The 21254-nt window shown below is 37.6% G+C and overlaps 1 protein-coding gene across 1 annotated transcript; it reads left to right on the top strand.

Moving 5' to 3' along the window:
* The first annotated feature begins 5493 nt into the window (after nucleotides 1-5493).
* Nucleotides 5494-19098, top strand: LOC114360145 (phytanoyl-CoA dioxygenase, peroxisomal). The gene is made up of 8 exons (XM_028314729.1): nucleotides 5494-5588; nucleotides 6039-6158; nucleotides 6763-6874; nucleotides 9666-9821; nucleotides 15424-15567; nucleotides 17029-17172; nucleotides 18109-18246; nucleotides 18874-19098. The coding sequence occupies exons 1-8, from the start codon at nucleotides 5545-5547 to the stop codon at nucleotides 18925-18927; spliced, it is 912 nt and encodes a 303-aa protein (XP_028170530.1). The 5' UTR covers nucleotides 5494-5544; the 3' UTR covers nucleotides 18928-19098.
* Nucleotides 19099-21254: the final 2156 nt, after the last annotated feature.

Here is a 21254-nt window from a genome sequence, read left to right as displayed (position 1 = left end):
ATTCGTTAGGCATACACTCATTTGGTATACATTCAAAACTAATAATTTTGTAAGGTAGAATCATCTTTAGGCATAATTTTAGTATCCCGAATAATTAAAAAGCAGAACCATCACATCGCAGAAAGTTCTTAGTCAGAATAGTCTTTTGGCAGACTATTAAAGGTAAAATGTTTATTCCCCCATCGCATTATTAAGGGTTGTAGGGATGAGGTGGAGGGAGAGAGGGGGGTAGGGGAACTCCTCCTGTGAATAGGGGAGATCAGAAACTTAGTTTCTGAAAAAACTGAAAATGAAATTTTGAGGTTAAGTTACGTTTTTTGGGTAGTTTTTATTGGAAATCAATTATTTAAGTATGCGATTCTAGACTTAGCGCTCGGCGGCCGCTGCCGCGGCACGTCTTAGGCTGGACTCTATTCACTAAAAAAATACGCAAACCCAAAAGTTGGGTAGGCACTCTAAATGTTAGCCGTATTTCACCATTGGAATATGATTAAATAATGATGCCAAATAATCATGGTGCTAAAGAAACATTATGCTAATCGAAATTATGCCAAATAAAATTCTGCTATCTTAAAAGTATGCCATTGAAAATTCGGGTATAAAATATAAACATTTTACCAAACGATGACTATTTTTAACAATGTTTATGCCTTATAAATATTCGGTTAAAGAAGATTATGCCAAGTGAGTTATGCCAAATGAGTTTCTGCGTAACGAGATTCTGCCAGATAGAGGGGAGCCTGTGAGCTGTGCGTACCTGTCAGCTGTCAGTCTATTGCTATCTATGAAATACTGCACCGCTCCGCACATCTCCACATGGCTCTGCTCTTCTCCGCACTGCAAAGCGGCGTCAAATTCTATAGACAATCAAGTGCATCTGACACTTCTTCGCTTGATCATCAATTTCCATCGAAGCGGGGCGGAGTGGCGATGTGCAAATAAGGGAATCTGATTGGTTATTCAAAAACATTTCTGCTCCGCTCTGCCTTAGTGTAAACCGGACCTTAGAGGATGAACAGGAGGTGGTATTTGGAGTATTAATTCTATTTCAATATTCAATATTGAATTTCGACGTTGATAAGGACGTCGAAATTAAACTTTAAAAGATGGTATGGAACTCTGTTTCAATTTTCTTTTGTTCGGTTTATACGTAAAATTATTTACAGGAGAGAAGTGTGACTCTTACATTTTTCTTACAATACAATCACCAAGTCGATGTCGATATCGATATTTCATATTGTGCTGTACCACACTAAAATTTCCGCTGGGTGGCCAGCGTATTGAAATAAAAATGTACACTTTTGGGTTACCAAACACTGACCGTATGTAATAATGAAATAGGCAGATTCGACGAACATAATTTTATTGTATTATTACAAACGTTTGGACATAGGACTTATTAACATTAATTAATTAGTATATTGACCAAATTAAAAAAAATCTTTCTTTTCCAAATACTTACTTCCTGCCAATAGGTAGGCAGTATCTAATTTTTAACATAGAATTTCGATTATATTCGTAAGTACACTATTCTTAAAAATATTACAAAATTAGGAATTTGTGCTTTCCAGTGGCAACACTTCTTGAAATTTAGTTTTTTGCAAATTTAGTGTATTAATTAATGTAAAATAAATAAAATAATATTTACTGATGGAAGGTAATATTGTCCTTTTCAAGATTTGATGTTTCAAATCTCTTCTTACAATTAAATACACTGCAATTCACCATTTTTATCTCAGCACGTTACTCTTCAATAGTGACATTTGGAATATGTCATTGGTGGCGCTGCAACTAGTTTTTATAAACTGAGTGAACCACTGTGGGTCTAGACAAAGTGCAAATTATAATCGCAAACCAGTCGAAAAGTGGTCGAAAAGCCCCTTTTTTGTATAGAGTTTTGACGGATTCGATTTTCGATTCGATCAAAAAGTGCGTTTTGTCTAGGGGGGCTGGTCTACTTACATTGCTAGAGGGGATTGCCTGTCAGTTCCACTCCTGTTGGTTAATAACTCTATGGAAAAGACAGTGGATTAGTCACAGATATGGATAGATGCAGCATGTGAAAAAATTTGTATGAAGCCGAGCGTGCCACTTTTTAAACGTCATTAGTGTCATTTTAGCGAATTTTAGTGATTGCCGCAACGTAAAAATAATCGTATCATCGTACTGCATTCGCAAAGTCATCGAAAGATATCGTGTGATTCGATTCGACAATTAATTTATTCCGATAAAACTGATAATTAGTTAAATACAAAACCAAAAACATTTTTATTTACCTTTTTAAATAAATTAATTCTTACAAATCGTCACATCTCGTTATTTTTTTTACCCTACCAGTGTTTCAAGACAAAAATTTGTCAAGTGCATGAATACATGGATCAGTGTGTGTCTTATTGTTATGAGTAAGTACGGTTCCTGACGTTGAGAAGGGTAGCTCAACGTCGAAATTCAACTTTAAAAGATGGTATGGAACTCTGTTTCAATTTTCTTTTGTTCGGTTTATACGTAAAATTATTTACAGGAGAAGTGCGACTCTTACATTTTTCTAACAATACAATCACCAAGTCGATGTCGATATCGATATTTCATATTGTGCTGTACCACACTAAAATTTCCGCTGGGTGGCCAGCGTATTGAAATAAAAATGTACACTTTTGGGTTACCAAACACTGACCGTATGTAATAATGAAATAGGCAGATTCGACGAACATAATTTTATTGTATTATTACAAACGTTTGGACATAGGACTTATTAACATTAATTAATTAGTATATTGACCAAATTAAAAAAAAACTTTCTTTTCCAAATACTTACTTCCTGCCAATAGGTAGGCAGTATCTAATTTTTAACATAGAATTTCGATTATATTCGTAAGTACACTATTCTTAAAAATATTACAAAATTAGGAATTTGTGCTTTCCAGTGGCAACACTTCTTGAAATTTAGTTTTTTGCAAATTTAGTGTATTAATTAATGTAAAATAAATAAAATAATATTTACTGATGGAAGGTAATATTGTCCTTTTCAAGATTTGATGTTTCAAATCTCTTCTTACAATTAAATACACTGCAATTCACCATTTTTATCTCAGCACGTTACTCTTCAATAGTGACATTTGGAATATGTCATTGGTGGCGCTGCAACTAGTTTTTATAAACTGAGTGAACCACTGTGGGTCTAGACAAAGTGCAAATTATAATCGCAAACCAGTCGAAAAGTGGTCGAAAAGCCCCTTTTTTGTATAGAGTTTTGACGGATTCGATTTTCGATTCGATCAAAAAGTGCGTTTTGTCTAGGGGGGCTGGTCTACTTACATTGCTAGAGGGGATTGCCTGTCAGTTCCACTCCTGTTGGTTAATAACTCTATGGAAAAGACAGTGGATTAGTCACAGATATGGATAGATGCAGCATGTGAAAAAATTTGTATGAAGCCGAGCGTGCCACTTTTTAAACGTCATTAGTGTCATTTTAGCGAATTTTAGTGATTGCCGCAACGTAAAAATAATCGTATCATCGTACTGCATTCGCAAAGTCATCGAAATATATCGTGTGATTCGATTCGACAATTAATTTATTCCGATAAAACTGATAATTAGTTAAATACAAAACCAAAAACATTTTTATTTACCTTTTTAAATAAATTAATTCTTACAAATCGTCACATCTCGTTATTTTTTTTACCCTACCAGTGTTTCAAGACAAAAATTTGTCAAGTGCATGAATACATGGATCAGTGTGTGTCTTATTGTTATGAGTAAGTACGGTTCCTTGGGATCGGTATGAGTGCAACACACACAGGGACCATGGTTTTAACTCATAAGAATACATCGCAGGATATGTATTAAAAACAATGCTACTTTATACTTCTTCTACTGCTACTTTATTCTAATTAATTATTTGTTACTTGTGCTGTTAATTACAATTCTCAATCCGTAAATAATTTCTTCTTTCTACCGTGTTCGTACTACTGTCCTCGTAAAATCATCGTAACCGATTGTTGTAATCGGATTACATGAACATCACTCGACCATGTATGTCCATTTGGACATATCGGAATGGCACGCTTTGACGATCAACTTGCTGTATCTAGTTGGCGTTTTACACAGACTGAAAGTTTCTTAAGTACAATACGATACGTACGACTATTTATAGAAATAACTTTGCACTATTTTTTTAACTCTAAAAAGTAAAAATGTCACGTACTCTGTGTTTAAAAAGTAAACTGTCATCAGCTGTCACCAAATGTCATGTGTGAAAGTGATGTTAAAAACATGTAGAATATAAATTGTGTATCGATAACGGGACAGTTACAAAAAATACACCGAAAACATGGCAAAAACCAGACTGTTTACCCAGTATGATAGCGCCCAGTAGCCTTATTCACGTAACAAAACTTCAACGACAACAAATCGCTGAATGCGATTCTATCGTACCGATCGAGTAATCGTTCTATCGAAATGAGCCTTATGAATACGGATTTAGAACTGTTTTTTAATGGGACGACGTAACTAAACGTCAATGACGACAACAAATCGCTGAGTTGCGATCCTATCGAGTAATCTATACTAGTCTTTACTAATATTATAAATGCGAACTGCGAAAGTAAGTCTGTCTGTCTGTCTGTCTCTCTTTCACGCCTAAACCACAGAACCGATTTTGATGAAAGGTAGGGAGATAGTTTGAGTCCCGGGAAAGGACATAGGATAGTTTTTATCCCGGTTTTTGAAACAGGGACGCGCGCGATAAAGTTTTTCTGTGACAGACAAAATTCCACGCGGGCGAAACCGCGGGCGGAAAGCTAGTCGTTCTATAAAAATGGCCCTTGTGAATACGGATTTAGAACTGTTTCGACAACTTCTGAACGTCATTCAGCGAGATCTTGACTGTCAAAATACGTGAGTTAGGCCACAGATTGTCAATTGATGGTTTCATTTAATTTATTTAAACCAGGTTACCTATAATATAATAATTTTTCGTTAATTTAGGAAATATTAACCCGTAATCCTGAATCCTGATACATAAAGTTAGCCTATTAATTTAACACAGGTACGACTGGGTTCTACTCACGTACCACACCCACCCTTACTTCAAAATAATGTTAAAGTTGTGAAAGAAAAACACTATCTGTGCAATTATAAAAATCCATAATGAAGGTACATAATACAATATTTTCTTACTTGTTGTGGAGATTCTAATTTATTTTAGTTTAATTAAAAACTAATACTATCGATGTCTATAAGCACAAAGTAATGAATGTCACATCCCTAATTTTTGTTATCATATCGTGGTCACGTGATGTAGAGTTCTCGTTCTTGTTTGTTGAACTTTGTTGTGAAGATTAAAATTTAATTTATAGTCCGTTTTTGTATTTGGTGCTGGTCACAAAGTACTTTTTATATATGGTGCTGGTGATCATCAATGATCATTAATACTGATTAATGACAAAGCACTGGCTTTGTGAATTATGAACTGAAACTTAAATTACATAGTTTAAAAAAGTTTACCTAACAATAACAAACTGTGTAACACTTGCTAATTTCAATATGAGTTCTCGAAAATTGGGTGACTTAAAAGTTACACCGAAAAAGTAAGTAAACACGAGATTTTCGTAAAATTATTATTAATGAATAGACATTAATTTGAAGATGTTAATTTACTGCATTCATGAAACAATGCTATTAACATACTTATCTATTTTTTCATTTTTATGTTTAAAAGTCAAGCGTCTCATTTCTAATCTAATATACCTAAATATTGGCATACATAGTAGACAATAGAAATTAACTGTTGGCTCACAGGAACCACTTGTTGTCTTGTTTGAATACTTTTATGGTATTTTAAATGTAACTTTTTATTTCATCATTTCAGCCACAGGACGTCCACTGCTGAAAATTGGCCTCTGCCAATGATTTCCACATCGCACGGTTGGTAGCGGCCTGCATCCAGCGCCTTCCTGCTACCTTTATGAGGTCTTCGGTCCAAGCATGACAAATATTGGCAACTCCCCTCTGATGATAATCTTATTATTTATTTTCAGAGTATTCGCAGAGTTACCGGAGACCTATGAAGTGTCTAAAGAACAGTTGAAGTTTTACGACGACAATGGCTACTTAGTGATAAAGCAGCTTATTGATTTTGGATCGTTATACAGCTATAAGTAAGTACATTTAATATTTAAAAAATTCAAATCAAGTCTTATCTAAATCATGCAGACATTAGAATAATAATCTGTATTATCATAAATAATTATTTCTATGATAACAACATCATTTGTATACAATTTTTTTTTTAACTTATATCTGTAGTCCCAGCAGCAATCTGTAGGGAACTACAATAATCTTGTTAATTTGTATACAATGACCTTGTTTTATTTTCAATCAATCCTTGTTAATTTTATGTTTGTTAAAAATTTAATGTTAATTTATCTTATTAACGGTAATTAAAATAAACCTATTTTCATTTTTCTTTGTACTACTACCTAAAATTACCTATTCCCGCTAAATCTCCAAAACAATTACAATTGAAAATGAAAATGTTTTCTTTTATAAATAAAGTTCATTTACAAAGTATTTTGGTAACCATCCTTTTAAGTATAAGAATACCTGTAGTAGGAGGTTACCGTTCTTCCAAAAGTATTAACGTACATCCTTAATTAGTGTGTTTGTGGTGTATTGATTGAATTAATGTGTTGTGTTGTGAGTGGAGTGTTATGTATTATTTACTTAATAATTGTCATTTTATTGCTGTTAAATATTTTTCAGAAAGCAATTCAGTTTGATTTGCAACGGAGTGATACCCCGTGGGAATGTGACGATTGTGAAGGAAGCCAACCTGGTCAAAGAGGCGAAGAAGGCTGAGGATTATGTTAATAAGGTGAGCAAGATAAGCCAGGGCCGGACCGTGAGTTTAGGGGGCCCTGGGCTAATACCACAGAATAATAATAAGTACTACGTACAGAAGTTTTACTTCGCGAAGGTATTTAAAAAAATGTATGCTCAATATCATTAACAATATGGTGTAATTTAGCTTGTCTTAAGAGTCAAGCACCATTTTGTTGACAAACGTCAGTGATCGGTACTGCGCCGAAGCTATAGGGCTGACTTCGGTAAAATGATGTGACGTGAGGTGCCAAACTGCAGAAAATGGCGGAGAAAGAATTTTTCAGGAGAGACAAAAAACCGTCTCCGCAATATTTTTATGATGTTTTCATTGAACGCGATAGATGGCATTACAATCATCCAATTCGAATATAGGTGAGCTCGAAATGTGCGTTGAGAGGTTTTCTAACTTATAAAAATTCGACTTACGAGGTTTTCACTCGTCAACGACATACTCTTTCGCATTATCGTCTATTTTTGATTTTGACTTGACTTAGCTGGAATCCACGAGGCCCTGGATTGAAGCCCAAAAAGCCCTAATAAAATGGTAGATCCAGCCCTGAGATAAGCTGATTTGCATAATTTTGCGTTTGCAGGTTTGAATACAAATTTATTCAACAATGTTGACGTTAACAGAATGCACACGAATATTTAAGTGACTTGCTTACGTCTACGTGCGCATGATTTTTTTTACATTAGGTACATAATAGGTATGAACTTCTATCGTTCCTTCGTTTCAGCCGAATGACGTCCACTGCTGGACAAAGGCCTCCCCAAGGATTTCTACAAAGACTAGGCAGCTCCCGCGACCTTCAGCAGATATTCGGTCCACTTAGGGAGGCCTGCCCACGCTACGTCTTCCGGCCTGTGGTCGCCACTCGAGAACTTTTCTGCCCCATCGGCCATCGGCTCTTCGAGCTATGTGCCCCGCCCACTGCCACTTGATTTTAGCAATTCTGCGGGCTATGTCAGTCGCTTTGGTTCTCCTGCGGATCTCCTCATTTCTGATTCGATCACGCAGGGAAACTCCGAGCATAGCAGTGGAATTACTTAGCAATATCCGATTTAAATAATACATATAAATTTATACTAGCCACCGTAGCTAGCCAGTTAGACTTAGAACAAGCCCTACGAACCAAACCGGAAAAAAGATCCCTACTGGGAATCAAACTCTGGACCTCTTAATCCGAGACAGGTGGTCTTACTACACACCACAGAACGAATTTATCATTTCAGCCATAGGACGTCCACTGCTGAACATAGGCCTCCCCCAATGACTTCCATACTGACCGGTTGGTAGCGGCCTGCATCCAGCGCCTTCCTGCTACCTTTATGATGTCGTAGGTCCACCTTGTGGGTGGACGTCCCCCGCTGCCGAAAACGCAGTTTCGTGGCCTCCACTCCAGAACCTTGCTGCCCCATCGGCCGTCAGTTCTGCGTAGTACGCAGTGCGTACTGTGCCTATTGCCACTTCAGCTTGCTAATCCGTCGGGCCACGTCATTATCATTTATTTATTACTAGCGGCCGCCCGCGACTTCGTACGCGTGGATCCCGTTTTACCCCCTTCATCTATCTTACGCGGTTTAGATTTTTTCATACAAATGTATTTTCCCGCAAACTTCCATTCCCGTGGGAATTTTGCAATATCCTGTTGTAACTAAGCTTTAAGTTTACTAAAGTACCTGCATGCCAAATTTCAAGTGTCTAACTTAAGCGGTTTAGATTTTTCAGACAAAAGTATTTTCTCGCTAATTCCTGTTCCTGTGGGAATTCCTAAGTATACTATAACCTGCCCAGGAATATGAAGAATAATTTTACCAAGTTTCGTTAAAATCCGTCGAGTAGTTTTTGTTTCTAGGAACATACAGACAGACAAAAAATTTACTGATTGCATTTTTGGCATCAGTATCGATCACTAATCACCCCCTAATAGTTATTTTGAAAATATATTTCATGTACAGAAAGAAGAAAAGTTCTGGAATGGAGGCCGCGCACCGGAAAACGCAGCGTGGGACGTCCACCTACAAGGTGGACCGACGACATCGTAAAGGTAGCAGGGAAGCGCTGGGCGCAGGCCGCTACCAATCGAGCAACATGGAAAGCATTGGGGGAGGCCTATGTTCAGCAGTGGACGTCCTATGGCTGAAATGATGATGATGTACAGAATTGACTCTCTACAGATTTATTTTTATTTATTTAAAAAAAAAGTATATAAGTAGTATATCCGTTAAGTTAGCACCCATAACACAAGCATTGAGTTGCTTACTTTGGGGCTAGCTGGCGCTGTGTGAAATTGTCAAATCAAATCAAATCAAATTCGTTTATTTGTGGAACATAGGTAAATAACATATTACAGGTGTTAAAAATGAAGTCGGTATCACTATGTTTGGCCCAAGGTCGGCGTACAAATTTACATAACATCATTGAGTCGTATTAGGTTAGTAGAAATTAAATAAAATAAAAAGTAAGTTAGTAATGTCCAATCAGTAACAATTTCATAAACATTTATACATAAAAAAAAAGTCAAGAATCTTACAATTTGTCAGTTAAAAACTCTGTCAATGTATAGTAGGCTTTGCTTAATAATAAGGATAGCAGCTGCTTGCGAAATATCTGAATATTTGTGTCTTTTAGTGTCTGTGGTAATTTATTGTAAATTTTTGGAGCCATACTAAAGAAGCTTTTTTGTTTTAAAGCAGTTTTTGAGACAGGTGCACTTAAAATGTGACCATGACGTCTACTCTTTTTATTATGTCCAAAGATTTATTTATTTATTTATTTCCAGCTGCAAGACATTCTCTACGACGACGTGTTTGCGTCGTACATAGAGCATCCACGGCTCTTGAACGTTGTGTCGCAGTTCATCGGCGACAACGTCTCTGCGATGCACACCATGCTTATCAACAAGCCTCCGGGCACGGGACGCCATCCTCCGCATCAGGTGAATAGAACCTCCTCCTTTTTCAAAATCAAAATCAAAAATATTTTATTTAATTTAGACCACTGGTGGCACTCATGAACGAAAAAATATCTATACTAATATTATAAATGCGAAAGTAACTCTGTCTGTCTGTCTCTCTTTTACGCCTAAACCACTGAACCGATTTTGATGAAATTTGGCATAGATAGAGTTTGATTCCCGGGAAAGGACATAGGATAGTTTTTTTCCGGATTTTGAAACAGGGACGCGCGCGATAAAGGTTTTCTGTGACACAAAATTCTACGCGGGCGAAGCCGCGGGCGGAATGGTAGCCCTTATGGGGCACTTTACATGTCTTCTGATATTTTAGCCCTACCAGCGCTTCGAGACAAACATAAATGGCAAGTGCTGAGAAGAAACGCCGGAACAAACTCGGTCACCACTAGTTTTTTTGAAGTCGGTTAAATAGATGATCAGGTGATAACATCCTTTGTAACAGAAAAAGTACGGTGTTGATGTCATCCTTCGCAATAGTCAAACATTTTTATACTGTAGATGCGACGTATTAATAATAGGATTAAATTGATTACTTATTATCGGTGTCGCCCCCAAAAAGCACAGATTAAAGGTCATAGCAGACTTATCAACTCTGAAAGGGATCAACACCTTTCGCGCGCTGTCAACCGCGAGGCGAGGCGTTTACGTTACGGTGCGGATGAGTGTGCGTTGCAGTAGGACGTTTATACAAAAAATACTGACCGCCTCGAGTTGATACGGTTACAATCCCTTTCTGGGTTGATAAGTGTGCTATGTAATGTGCCTTAACACTAACAGTTTACGCATGATTGTGGGATGACATCCTCAGCAACAGAAAGTACTTAGATAGTCAAAGTAAAAAAAAGATCAATAAAAGTTGGTAGTAACAGTAATAACAGTTTTTTTGTCTGCGAATGACGTCTGAATATATAAACAACATTTCTGACGACAAATTGTTAGAAAATTGGCACAATACCAGGCCTGTTCATCTCCGTGAGTTTATATCGAAAACAAAACACGCACGATGGCCCACCTACAGGATACTATTCGACAAGGCCTCACATACGAGCGAACATTGACTCATGTGTATGATGGAAGAAAATGGTGTACTAAATACTGTGCAGTATTTAACTGCCTAAATAATAATAAAAACACAGAATGTATTTTTTTTAGTTGCCTCAAGACACTGAGAGGTAAATAAGTAGTTAATATTATTCATGATAATTCATGCTAAATCATGTATTTCCTCCGCTATTTTCCGCAGTTTGGCACCTCACGTCACATCATTTTACCGAAGTCAGCCCTATAGCTTCGGCGCAGTGCCGATCACTGACGTTTGTCAACAAAATGGTGCTTGACTCTTGAGACAGGCTAAATTACACCTAGTAGGGAATTTAGTGCAAGAACCCCTCCACTTTGGTATAGAAGGCTCATTTTTGCAACAGTGATTCTTTGGGTGCTCCTGAGTGGATTTCCGTCGGTAGACATCGGGAGCCCCCCCTGTGATAGCAGGGGGAGGGGGGGCAACTTTCCTTCCGCCGCGCTTCACTTTAAGGCCCATATCTTCAAAATTATGGGTATTAGGGCAAGTGTGGTATCATTTTCGGATAATTAAAGGATGGCGAATTCATTTCTAGAACAAACTTTTTGCCTTTTCATACAAAAAATTTGAAATATTGAGTAAAATTCACAAAAACCAAAAAGTATTTTTTTAAATAAACGTCGTTTACTTTTAAACCACTGGAGATAAAAATAATAATAAAAACACAGAATGTACTTTTTTAAGTTGCCTCAAGACACTGAGAGGTAAATAAGTAGTTAATATTATTCATGATAATTCATGCTAAATCATGTATTTCCTCCGCTATTTTCCGCAGTTTGGCACCTCACGTCACATCATTTTACCGAAGTCAGCCCTATAGCTTCGGCGCAGTGCCGATCACTGACGTTTGTCAACAAAATGGTGCTTGACTCTTGAGACAGGCTAAATTACACCTAGTAGGGAATTTAGTGCAAGAACCCCTCCACTTTGGTATAGAAGGCTCATTTTTGCAACAGTGGTTCTTTGGGTGCTCCTGAGTGGATTTCCGTCGGTAGACATCGGGAGCCCCCCCTGTGGTAGCAGGGGGAGGGGGGGCAAGTTTCCTTCCGCCGCGCTTCACTTTAAGGCCCATATCTTCAAAACTATGGGTATTAGGGCAAGTGTGGTATCATTTTCGGATAATTAAAGGATGGCGAATTCATTTCTAGAACAAACTTTTTGCCTTTTCATACAAAAAAATTGAAATATTGAGTAAAATTCACAAAAACCAAAAAGTATTTTTTTAAATAAACGTCGTTTACTTTTAAACCACTGGAGATAATCTAATAAAAAAAATATGACCTGAAAGCTACATTTATCAGGATTATAAAAATATAACATTGTATGGTACTTTTTTCGCAAAAAGTAGGTGAAAAAAATTTTTTCTTCAGGACACAGCGGGCGAATTTTATTGCGCATCGGAAAAAAATATTTATTTTATCCATGAATTCATACTATTTGGTTCATAAGCAAGCAAGGATTATTATTTTAGAATTTATTTAGAGTTGCTGGCACATCAATCTACCATAATTTGTATTTTTTCGTCAATTGATTTTGAACTCTATGTGTGAGACATAAGGTTGAAAATAGTTTAAATACATTTTAATATTGAAAATATCATAAGAAGAAAGCACTAAATAAAGAACTTTAATTTGTCTAAACGTCTTAATGATTATTATTATTTTAATTAACACTTTTATTTCTACATACTATTGTACCAGTGATTTAACGGAAAGGTAAGTGTGAGGAAAATGAGGTTTCACAATCATAGTACGGGAGATATTTTTAGCACAAAGGTTACGGCTGTGACCTTTTTAGTTGTTTTTTTCAGACAGCACCAGCTTCTGCACTACTTCTTGCACTTACATCTCACCATTTCCAGGCAAGCCTCGGCAGCTACGGGCAAACCGGTCCATGTAGGCTCCATCTTGCTATCGGCTCTGGTCCACCCCCAACCAGTCGGGTAAAGGGAAGACTGAGTCGGTTGCTTGCAACTAATCCTATACGCGAACCCCTTGGATTGATCTAATAAGTAAGTGGATAGATCTTGAACAAGGGACGACTAGAAAAGAGGACCAAAATCCCAACAGAACAGCCTAATCTGGTTTACTGACAGCTCAAAGATGCAGTAGCGGCGTAGGGGGGGGCCGGGTGCCAAGCATCAGAGGGTGACACATGTCGCACAGATAAGTACTCACTGGCGCATCTGCATAGCAAGTCTGCGGTCTATGTCATTGTCTTTCAATCTTGGAATCGGTAGGTAACCCCAAAATCGTGGGGGTTACCAGGGGGTGCCTTAGGACTTACGCCGCCACTGTAAAGATGGCCTTGGGAACGGGAACGGGCGTCTACTGTAAACACTTCGAACATAGTGAACGCTTAAGGAGGTTTGCTACAGTGTTTCAAGCTGAATTCTACGCTATAATATGTGTGCACTAAAGAACAGGGGTGTAAAAAACGCAATATTTACATCCTGATCCACAGCCAGGCAGCACTCAAACAAAAAGCCATCGCCTCAGTGAAGGTTGAGTCTAGAATTATTCTAGATGCAATCTTAAAGATGAACAAACTCGGAAGGCATGAAAGTGTCCCTGATGTGGGATACCTGGACATACACGGATCAAATGCAATGGGAGAGCCGACAGTCTAGCGAAACTAGGGTCAGAGGCGATACCTATTGGGTCAGAACTGATACTTACCTTTATCTAACGGCATACCTCATGGCCATAATATGGCCATATCCAAGAAGCACAGTGCTGAATGGGAAAGCTCCAACGATATAAGATAAGCCTCTCCAAATCATTCCTAAAGGGAAACACAGGGTCATGGAGAAAACTCATTAAGCGGAAATAAAAGGTACCTAAGCCCAAGCAATTACTGGTACGCAAACTGGGCATTATGGAACGAACCACATGTCCCACAAAATGGGCCTAACAACAGAAGACAGCTCTCGAGCATGTGGAATACATGTGGGGTCCATGAATCAATACTGTAAGGATGGGTCTGCTTGGGTCAGCATATCCGGCATCAGAAGACTTAGAAGGCTTTCACTCAGACGCTTAATTCACCTAATGGATAGGATTTTTTTGGATGATAGGGAATAAAAAAATGGAGCATAAAGATCCTAATGGGTCGCTGTGGACTACGCTTAGACCTAGCTTAGCTTAGGCCCTACATAAGATAACCCAGACAGCAGCAGCAGCTTTGTATCAGCCTTGGCTACTGGCAGTATATCAAGGGATTCGCGTATAGGATCAGGTGCAAGCAACCGACTCGAGTCTTCCCTTTACCCGACTGGTTGGGGGTGGACCAGAGTCGATAGCAAGATGGAGCCTACATGGACCGGTTTGCCCGTAGCTGCCGAGGCTTGCCTGGAAATGGTGAGATGTAAGTGCAAGAAGTAGTGCAGAAGCTGGTGCTGTCTGAAAAAAACAACTAAAAAGGTCACAGCCGTAACCTTTGTGCTAAAAATATCTCCCGTACTATGATTGTGAAACCTCATTTTCCTCACACTTACCTTTCCGTTAAATCACTGGTACAATTGTATGTAGAAATAAAAGTGTTAATTAAAATAATAATAATCATTAAGACGTTTAGACAAATTAAAGTTCTTTATATAGTGCTTTCTTCTTATGATATTTTCAATATTAAAATGTATTTAAGCTATTTTCAACCTTATGTCTCACACATAGAGTTCAAAATCAATTGACGAAAAAATACAAATTATGGTAGATTGATGTGCCAGCAACTCTAAATAAATTCTAAAATAATAATCCTTGCTTGCTTATGAACCAAATAGTATGAATTCATGGATAAAATAAATATTTTTTTCCGATGCGCAATAAAATTCGCCCGCTGTGTCCTGAAGAAAAAATTTTTTTCACCTACTTTTTGCGAAAAAAGTACCATACAATGTTATATTTTTATAATCCTGATAAATGTAGCTTTCAGGTCATATTTTTTTTATTAGATTATCTCCAGTGGTTTAAAAGTAAACGACGTTTATTTAAAAAAATACTTTTTGGTTTTTGTGAATTTTACTCAATATTTCAAATTTTTTGTATTTAAAGGCAAAAAGTTTGTTCTAGAAATAAATTCGCCATCCTTTAATTATCCGAAAATGATACCACACTTGCCCTAATACCCATAGTTTTGAAGATATGGGCCTTAAAGTGAAGCGCGGCGGAAGGAAAGTTGCCCCCCCTCCCCCTGCTACCACAGGGGGGGCTCCCGATGTCTACCGACGGAAATCCACTCAGGAGCACCAAAAGAACCACTGTTGCAAAAATGAGCCTTCTATACCAAAGTGGAGGGGTCTCCATACAAATCATTGCACTAAATTCCCTACTAACCATATTGTTAACAACACTGAGCATTTTTTTTTTAAATACCTTCGCGAAGTAAAACTTCTGTACATAGTACTTATTATTATTCTGTGGAAATACTAACTTTTTAGTACACTCCACAAGCACCATTATTACAATAAATACACAATTAATTCGCCAGGACATATATTATTTCCCGTTCCGACCGGCACACAAGATCATAGCGGCGTGGACGGCCATAGACGACGTGACCATCGACAACGGATGCCTGTACGTGCTGCCCGGCAGCCATAGAGGAGAGCTGCACAGCCATGGGTACCCTGAGGTGAGTTATCCGTAAACGGGAATATTCCCACCTCTCGTTCCCACCACTGCAACTCCTGTGTAGCCAGGATCTACAGCTTGACCGCCATAAAAACCCAACCAGTGAAGGTCAAGTTTGTCCCGGGGGAAAGTTAAACAGTCATTGGACCCGCAAAGAAATTAATCAGAAGAACATAGGAGGAGTTCGAAGTTCTTAAGAGGAGTTCGAAGATATCCGTAAAGATACCAACAGGGTTATATAAAATCATTGGGGCATGATGTATTCAGTAGTGGATATCTCCAATTCATTTGCGTTTCATCTCTAGTCCACACTCCAGTCACGCTCCATTTTCATTCCAGCTGATGTGCAATTTAGTATCGCGGTAAAATTCACGCGCAAACAAAAACAAAACAACAGATTGGTGCACTTTCTTTCCATTAAAATTCCGAACACCTTGTTTTTAAAAACAAAATTACTAAAACACAGAAAATATTTGAGAAGCGTTTGAGTTGCGTGTGAGAGAAAGTAGCTGTCTGTCAGCTTTTACTCAAAAGCGCAGTTGCATTCCGTTTATGTTACAACTTCGTTTGAACTAGCTGTCAAAACGACACCGCGATACGGATTTGTCAAAACAGCTAAAGTTCGTTCGTCGTCCAGTCATGTTGCAGTTGACAATTTTTAGCACAATCGGGGCCCTGTGGCTGAAATTATCCGTTCCGTTACATATAATATTTCAGTTGTAGTTTATTATTTATTTACTTAAATTAAATGCTGCTTTTACTTTGAATTGGCCGCAGGCCTCATCCAGTGTGACATCCTTTAAATGTTTTTTTACTCAAATCATTCATGTTTTTAACTTTATATGCAAAGTTATTTTGCCACTTTTAACACCTAAGCGAAATATTCGTTAAGTTCGCAATCAAATGCTAAAACCTTAAACATGCAATGAGAATATTTTTATTTAGATTCTTATTGCCTCAGCTCAAGGTTGAAAAACATAGCATTTGAAATTTACTGTTTACATACATTATCATCTCAAATTAATGTCGCTAAAAACCAAGAGTTAGTTAATTTGCAAACTTGTCAAACAATATTTTACCTATAAATCATAAAGGGGCTTATCTGACAGATAAACTTGGCGTTATGTACCAAATAACTATCAGATATTTTATCACAGACTTGTAAAACTGTTCCAAAGTAGACTAAGGGCTTGTTACCACGGAGTCATACCGTTTTTTTGCAGGAACGGTTTTTAGCGAACGAATGAAAAACTACAACTTTTACGATTTCAAAACAATATTTTTGTGTTGGATAGCCCATTTAGCAAGGAAGGCTTTAGGCTGTATAACATCACACTACAGTCAATAGGGACGGAGCAGTAAAGAAAAATGTTACAAAAATTTATTCAAACTATTTTCATGCGTACGAAGTCGCAGGCAAAGCTAGTATTATAAGGCTTAGAAATTGTTTTTTGTATTACAGAAATTCATGCGTCTCTACCATGGAATAATAGAAGAGGACACCATAGCGCCGGAAAACCAACGAGTGAACTTAGAGATGAGTCCGGGAGACACAGTGTTCTTTCACCCACATTTGGTGCATGGCTCCAGGCCTAACGTGTCCAAGGTATGAGAAAAGTGAACATATTTTATTAATAAACAATGTACTTAAAGATTAGACGACCTGTGAAATTAGTATTGACTCTGGACTGGAAATAATACAAGCATTTTAAAGTTTATGAAATTAGCACAGCTTGATGTCACATGTCACGCTCATGTTGACTAGTATGAGACTGATTTTGTTTTAGTTAGTTAGATGACGTCATTGGGTTTCGAATTTCTGTGGGTCTAGACAAAGTGCAATTATAATCGCAAACTAGTCGAAAAGTGGTCGAAAAGCCCCTTTTTTGTATGGAATTTTGACGGATTCGATTTTCGATTCGATCAAAAAGTGCGTTTTGTCTAGGGGGGCTGGTATTTTTAGAAATTGACAAACAACAGCTGTTAACGATTTGATAAGAAAACTGTGAGAAACAAAAAATACAAACTCAGTCCCACAACTTAAGTCATAGGTTGTGAGGTTCGAATCTCGCTGTGACATAATGAGAATTATTTTTACATACCTACTGGGGTTAGTAGTAGTTTCGCACGATTTTCCTTCGCACGAATGTGCGAAACGTCCCCTTTCAATAATATTTTTTTTTACTAGGCGTTTCGCCCGGATGTATTAAAAGTATTAAAATCGCGTGCGAATCGACTCTTTTTTGAACTAGTAGTATGCAATTACTAGTTCTCAAAGGGGTCGATTCGCACCCGTTTTTAATACTTTTGATAAATCCGGTCGAAACGCTTACTAAAAAAAAATATTATTGGAAGGGGACAAACTACTACTAACTCACCTACTGCCAGCTACCATACTTTGAATCCTGTTGCCTTGTAAAAAGAACTCCCATTTTGTTGATTGTTCCCGATGATTAGTTTCCTTTTTTATCTTCATAAAAATAAAGTGAATGTATAAGAAAAATTTAAAAAACTGAGGCTCAAACAACCCCGTATTTTCCAGGGCTTCCGAAAATCCATATCGTGCCACTACGCAAGCAGCGATTGCCACTTCATAGACGTGACCGGTACTGTGCAGGAGAAGATTGCTGAGGAAAGTATCGCTGAAGCGAAGAGACGAGGCATTGAACTGACTTACGAGGTAAGAAAAGAATCTTTCGTTTCAGCCAAATGACGTCCACTGCTGGACAAAGGGGATTTCCACAAAGACCGGTCCTGCGCCGCCCGCATCCAGGCACTACACGCGACAATCACCAGATCGTCAGTCCACCTAGTGAAGGGCCTACATTACGTCTTCCGGCCCGAAGAAGAGAATAAGTGTGCAAAAATATAACACTGTTAAATAGAAAAACAAGTAAGAAACAGAAGAACAAGTAACGGAAATACAAATACAAGTTGATTTGTTAAATAATTTTAGAGAATAATAGTCAAGCTGCGAAATCAAATATTAATAGTAACCAGTGCTGTGTTGTTTTTCCAGGATTAAATTGTTTTCTTTACTTATTTTCCAAAAATCACTCTCCTAAGCGCGCTTGTGCATTTTTCTCTGCTTACCTGCTTTTACAAATGAAGCTCCCGAGTAAAAAAGCATAATATAAGTAGGTAACTTGAAAAATTTTAAGCAATAAAGGACATAGCACACTTATCAACCCGGAAAGGGATCGTAAGGCGATGACAGCTCGCAAAAGGATATACGGTGTTGATCCCTTTCTGAGTTGATAAGTCTGCTATGACCTTAATTCACTAAGTAAATATGTTTTTTTCACAGGAAATTTGGAGATACAGGAGCAAACACGTGAAGGGAGTCAGATCCAATTTGTAAGTTTATTTACACGTAAATTAATATAAACATTTTATCGGAATTCTAAGATTTAAAGATCATTTTCATCGGGTATAAGTGCGAGATTTTTATTTTTTTATTATTATAGTATATTATGTAAAATAATGTTTACTCTATTAGCTTTAAAACGGTGCAATGTGATATTATATTAATATTTCTATAACATTTTTATATTATTATATCAAAGTTATTTTGTTATTAAAAGTTATTGAAAAATAATTGCTTTTATTTCGTCAACATTACAATCACGTATGACTACAATGTGTTGCTAAATGTGCCGTTCTTTGTACATAAAAATATCGTCCCTTAGCTAACAACACCGCGTAAGTCATTTTTAGCAACTTTACAGGAGACGAAAAAAACTGTTTATTTAAAAAAATCGGTGGATTTTTCCTATTGTTACTTATTAAATACTTTATTTAACGGTTGAGAAATAATTATTTATACTTAATTTGACGATTTACTTTATTTTAACCTATATTTTATGACTTGAGCGGTATTGACTGATATTTTTGTAGAGTTAGGCGGTGTTGTTTGCCGAAATGTAAAGGAATAAGGTATTAATAGATGATTTACAAAGAAAAATTTTATTAAGAATTATTTAAAAAATAATTAAACAATCATTATAACCTATGACCTATCCTATCTTTAACCTAAATCTGAAGAATCACAGTGTATAGATCAAATATTGTGAGGGGGGGCCTTCAACGCGAAGCTGGGCAAACGAAACGACAATGAGCTGGAAGTGGGGCAATTTGGGTATGGAGAGAGGAACGCACTTGGCTAACTGCTGGCTGGCTTTATGGAGAGGGATGATGAACTCCTTCTTCAGAAAACAGCGAAAGTAGATTTCGCCGCATCCCAATGACGCTATGAAATATGAGATCAACTTCATCTTGTCGACGTAGAAGCATGTTGTCTGTGAGGTCAATTTGGTCAAAACAGGAAGCAATCACCAAATGGTAAGGGGCACATTAAATATAAGTCCGAATCTCGATAGATGTCGACTGATAAAGTCTACACTCCGCCCAGCGTCCATCCAACCCCGAAAGCTCAACTCGAGTTGCAAAATCGTTTCCAATGCCAGGATATTGCAAAAATGTAAGAGTACAATGGTAGGTTCTTGGGAATTGTCCAAATGACTGGGTCTAAGGTCTTTAAAACCCGTCGTTTAAGAGAAACAAAAAAGATCTCTGATCTCATCAATAACCTTATAGAAGAGAGACGAAACATGGATCTGCAGTCATCTGAAGATGCTACTCAGTATCGGCGTCTTAACAGATAGATCTCTAAGTCTTTTGACTCGCGACCTACGCATATAATACAGACGATTGAGCATAACAAGGGCTCTAAGGTGTTCGTAAGAGATTCGTCTGTCTGTTGGCCAAAGCCAACTGACCAAGCTGAAGACCGAGAAGAGCGTCGGGGCCTGAGATATTGAAAGAGGTTGAGAAGTTCTACGGACAATTATACACGACTGTGTTCACACCTGTTACAAATCTAACCGAAGACCCAAAAGCTAGACCCGACACAATACCTAAGATATCCCGAACGCCAGTCTACACGAGCTTGGAATAGCTCTGGAATAGCTCTAAACAACAAGGCCCGTGTGATGATAGAATTACGGCTCAGCTTTTGAAAGCAGGTGAAATGTCGATGCTAAAGGCTCTTTGGAAGCTGTTCTATTCCGTCATCCTCGGGGGAAAAACTTCTACGGCACGGCACAGAAGTGTGGTGATACTCTTCTTCAAAAAACGGCGATAATACCTTGTTGAAGTATTATAGACCCATCTAACTTCTGAACCAAGTCTACAAGCTGTTTTCGAGTAATTATGAATCGTCTAACTCGCCGACTTGACGCCTTCCAGCCTCCTGATCAAGCTGGTTACCAGGCTGGCTAGCAGGCTTTAGTGTCTTAGATCACATACATACGCTGCGGCAGATTATACAGAAGATCGAGGAGTATAATCAGCCACTTTGCCTGGCGTTTGTGGATTATGAGACAGCCTTCGATTCGATTGAAACCTGGGCAGTTGTTTACGCCGTTTATGTCCTGCTTCTTGTAATTGTGCACATTAAAATTCATCATATGAACTCGGAATACTTCAAGAATCAATTCCTTCTTCATCAATAGTGTATTTCACTTGTATAGCTTCCTAAAAGTATTAAAATACAGTTTGAAACACCGCCTAAGTTTGAAAAAAAAAATTGTAAACACCGCTTAAGTAAATGAAGATATTTTCTATTATCATTTCCTTATATATTAATACGCGTAAATCATTAAAAAATACATTATTATATAGCTTACC

The sequence above is a fragment of the Ostrinia furnacalis genome, unplaced genomic scaffold (assembly GCF_004193835.3).
Source record: "Ostrinia furnacalis isolate ACB-3 unplaced genomic scaffold, ASM419383v2 OfSCF4906, whole genome shotgun sequence".
Lineage (NCBI taxonomy): Eukaryota > Metazoa > Arthropoda > Insecta > Lepidoptera > Crambidae > Ostrinia > Ostrinia furnacalis.
Note: the sequence above shows the minus strand (reverse complement) of the source record. Positions and strands in the feature narration are given on the sequence as shown.

Coding starts and splice junctions, on each gene's coding strand:
- LOC114360145 (XM_028314729.1), top strand. CDS start 5,545: ATGAGTTCTCGAAAATTGGGTGACTTAAAAGTTACACCGAAAAA. Junction 17,173..18,108: donor CCAGGCCTAACGTGTCCAAG/GTATGAGAAAAG, acceptor CGTATTTTCCAG/GGCTTCCGAAAATCCATATC. Junction 18,247..18,873: donor GCATTGAACTGACTTACGAG/GTAAGAAAAGAA, acceptor TTTTTTTCACAG/GAAATTTGGAGATACAGGAG.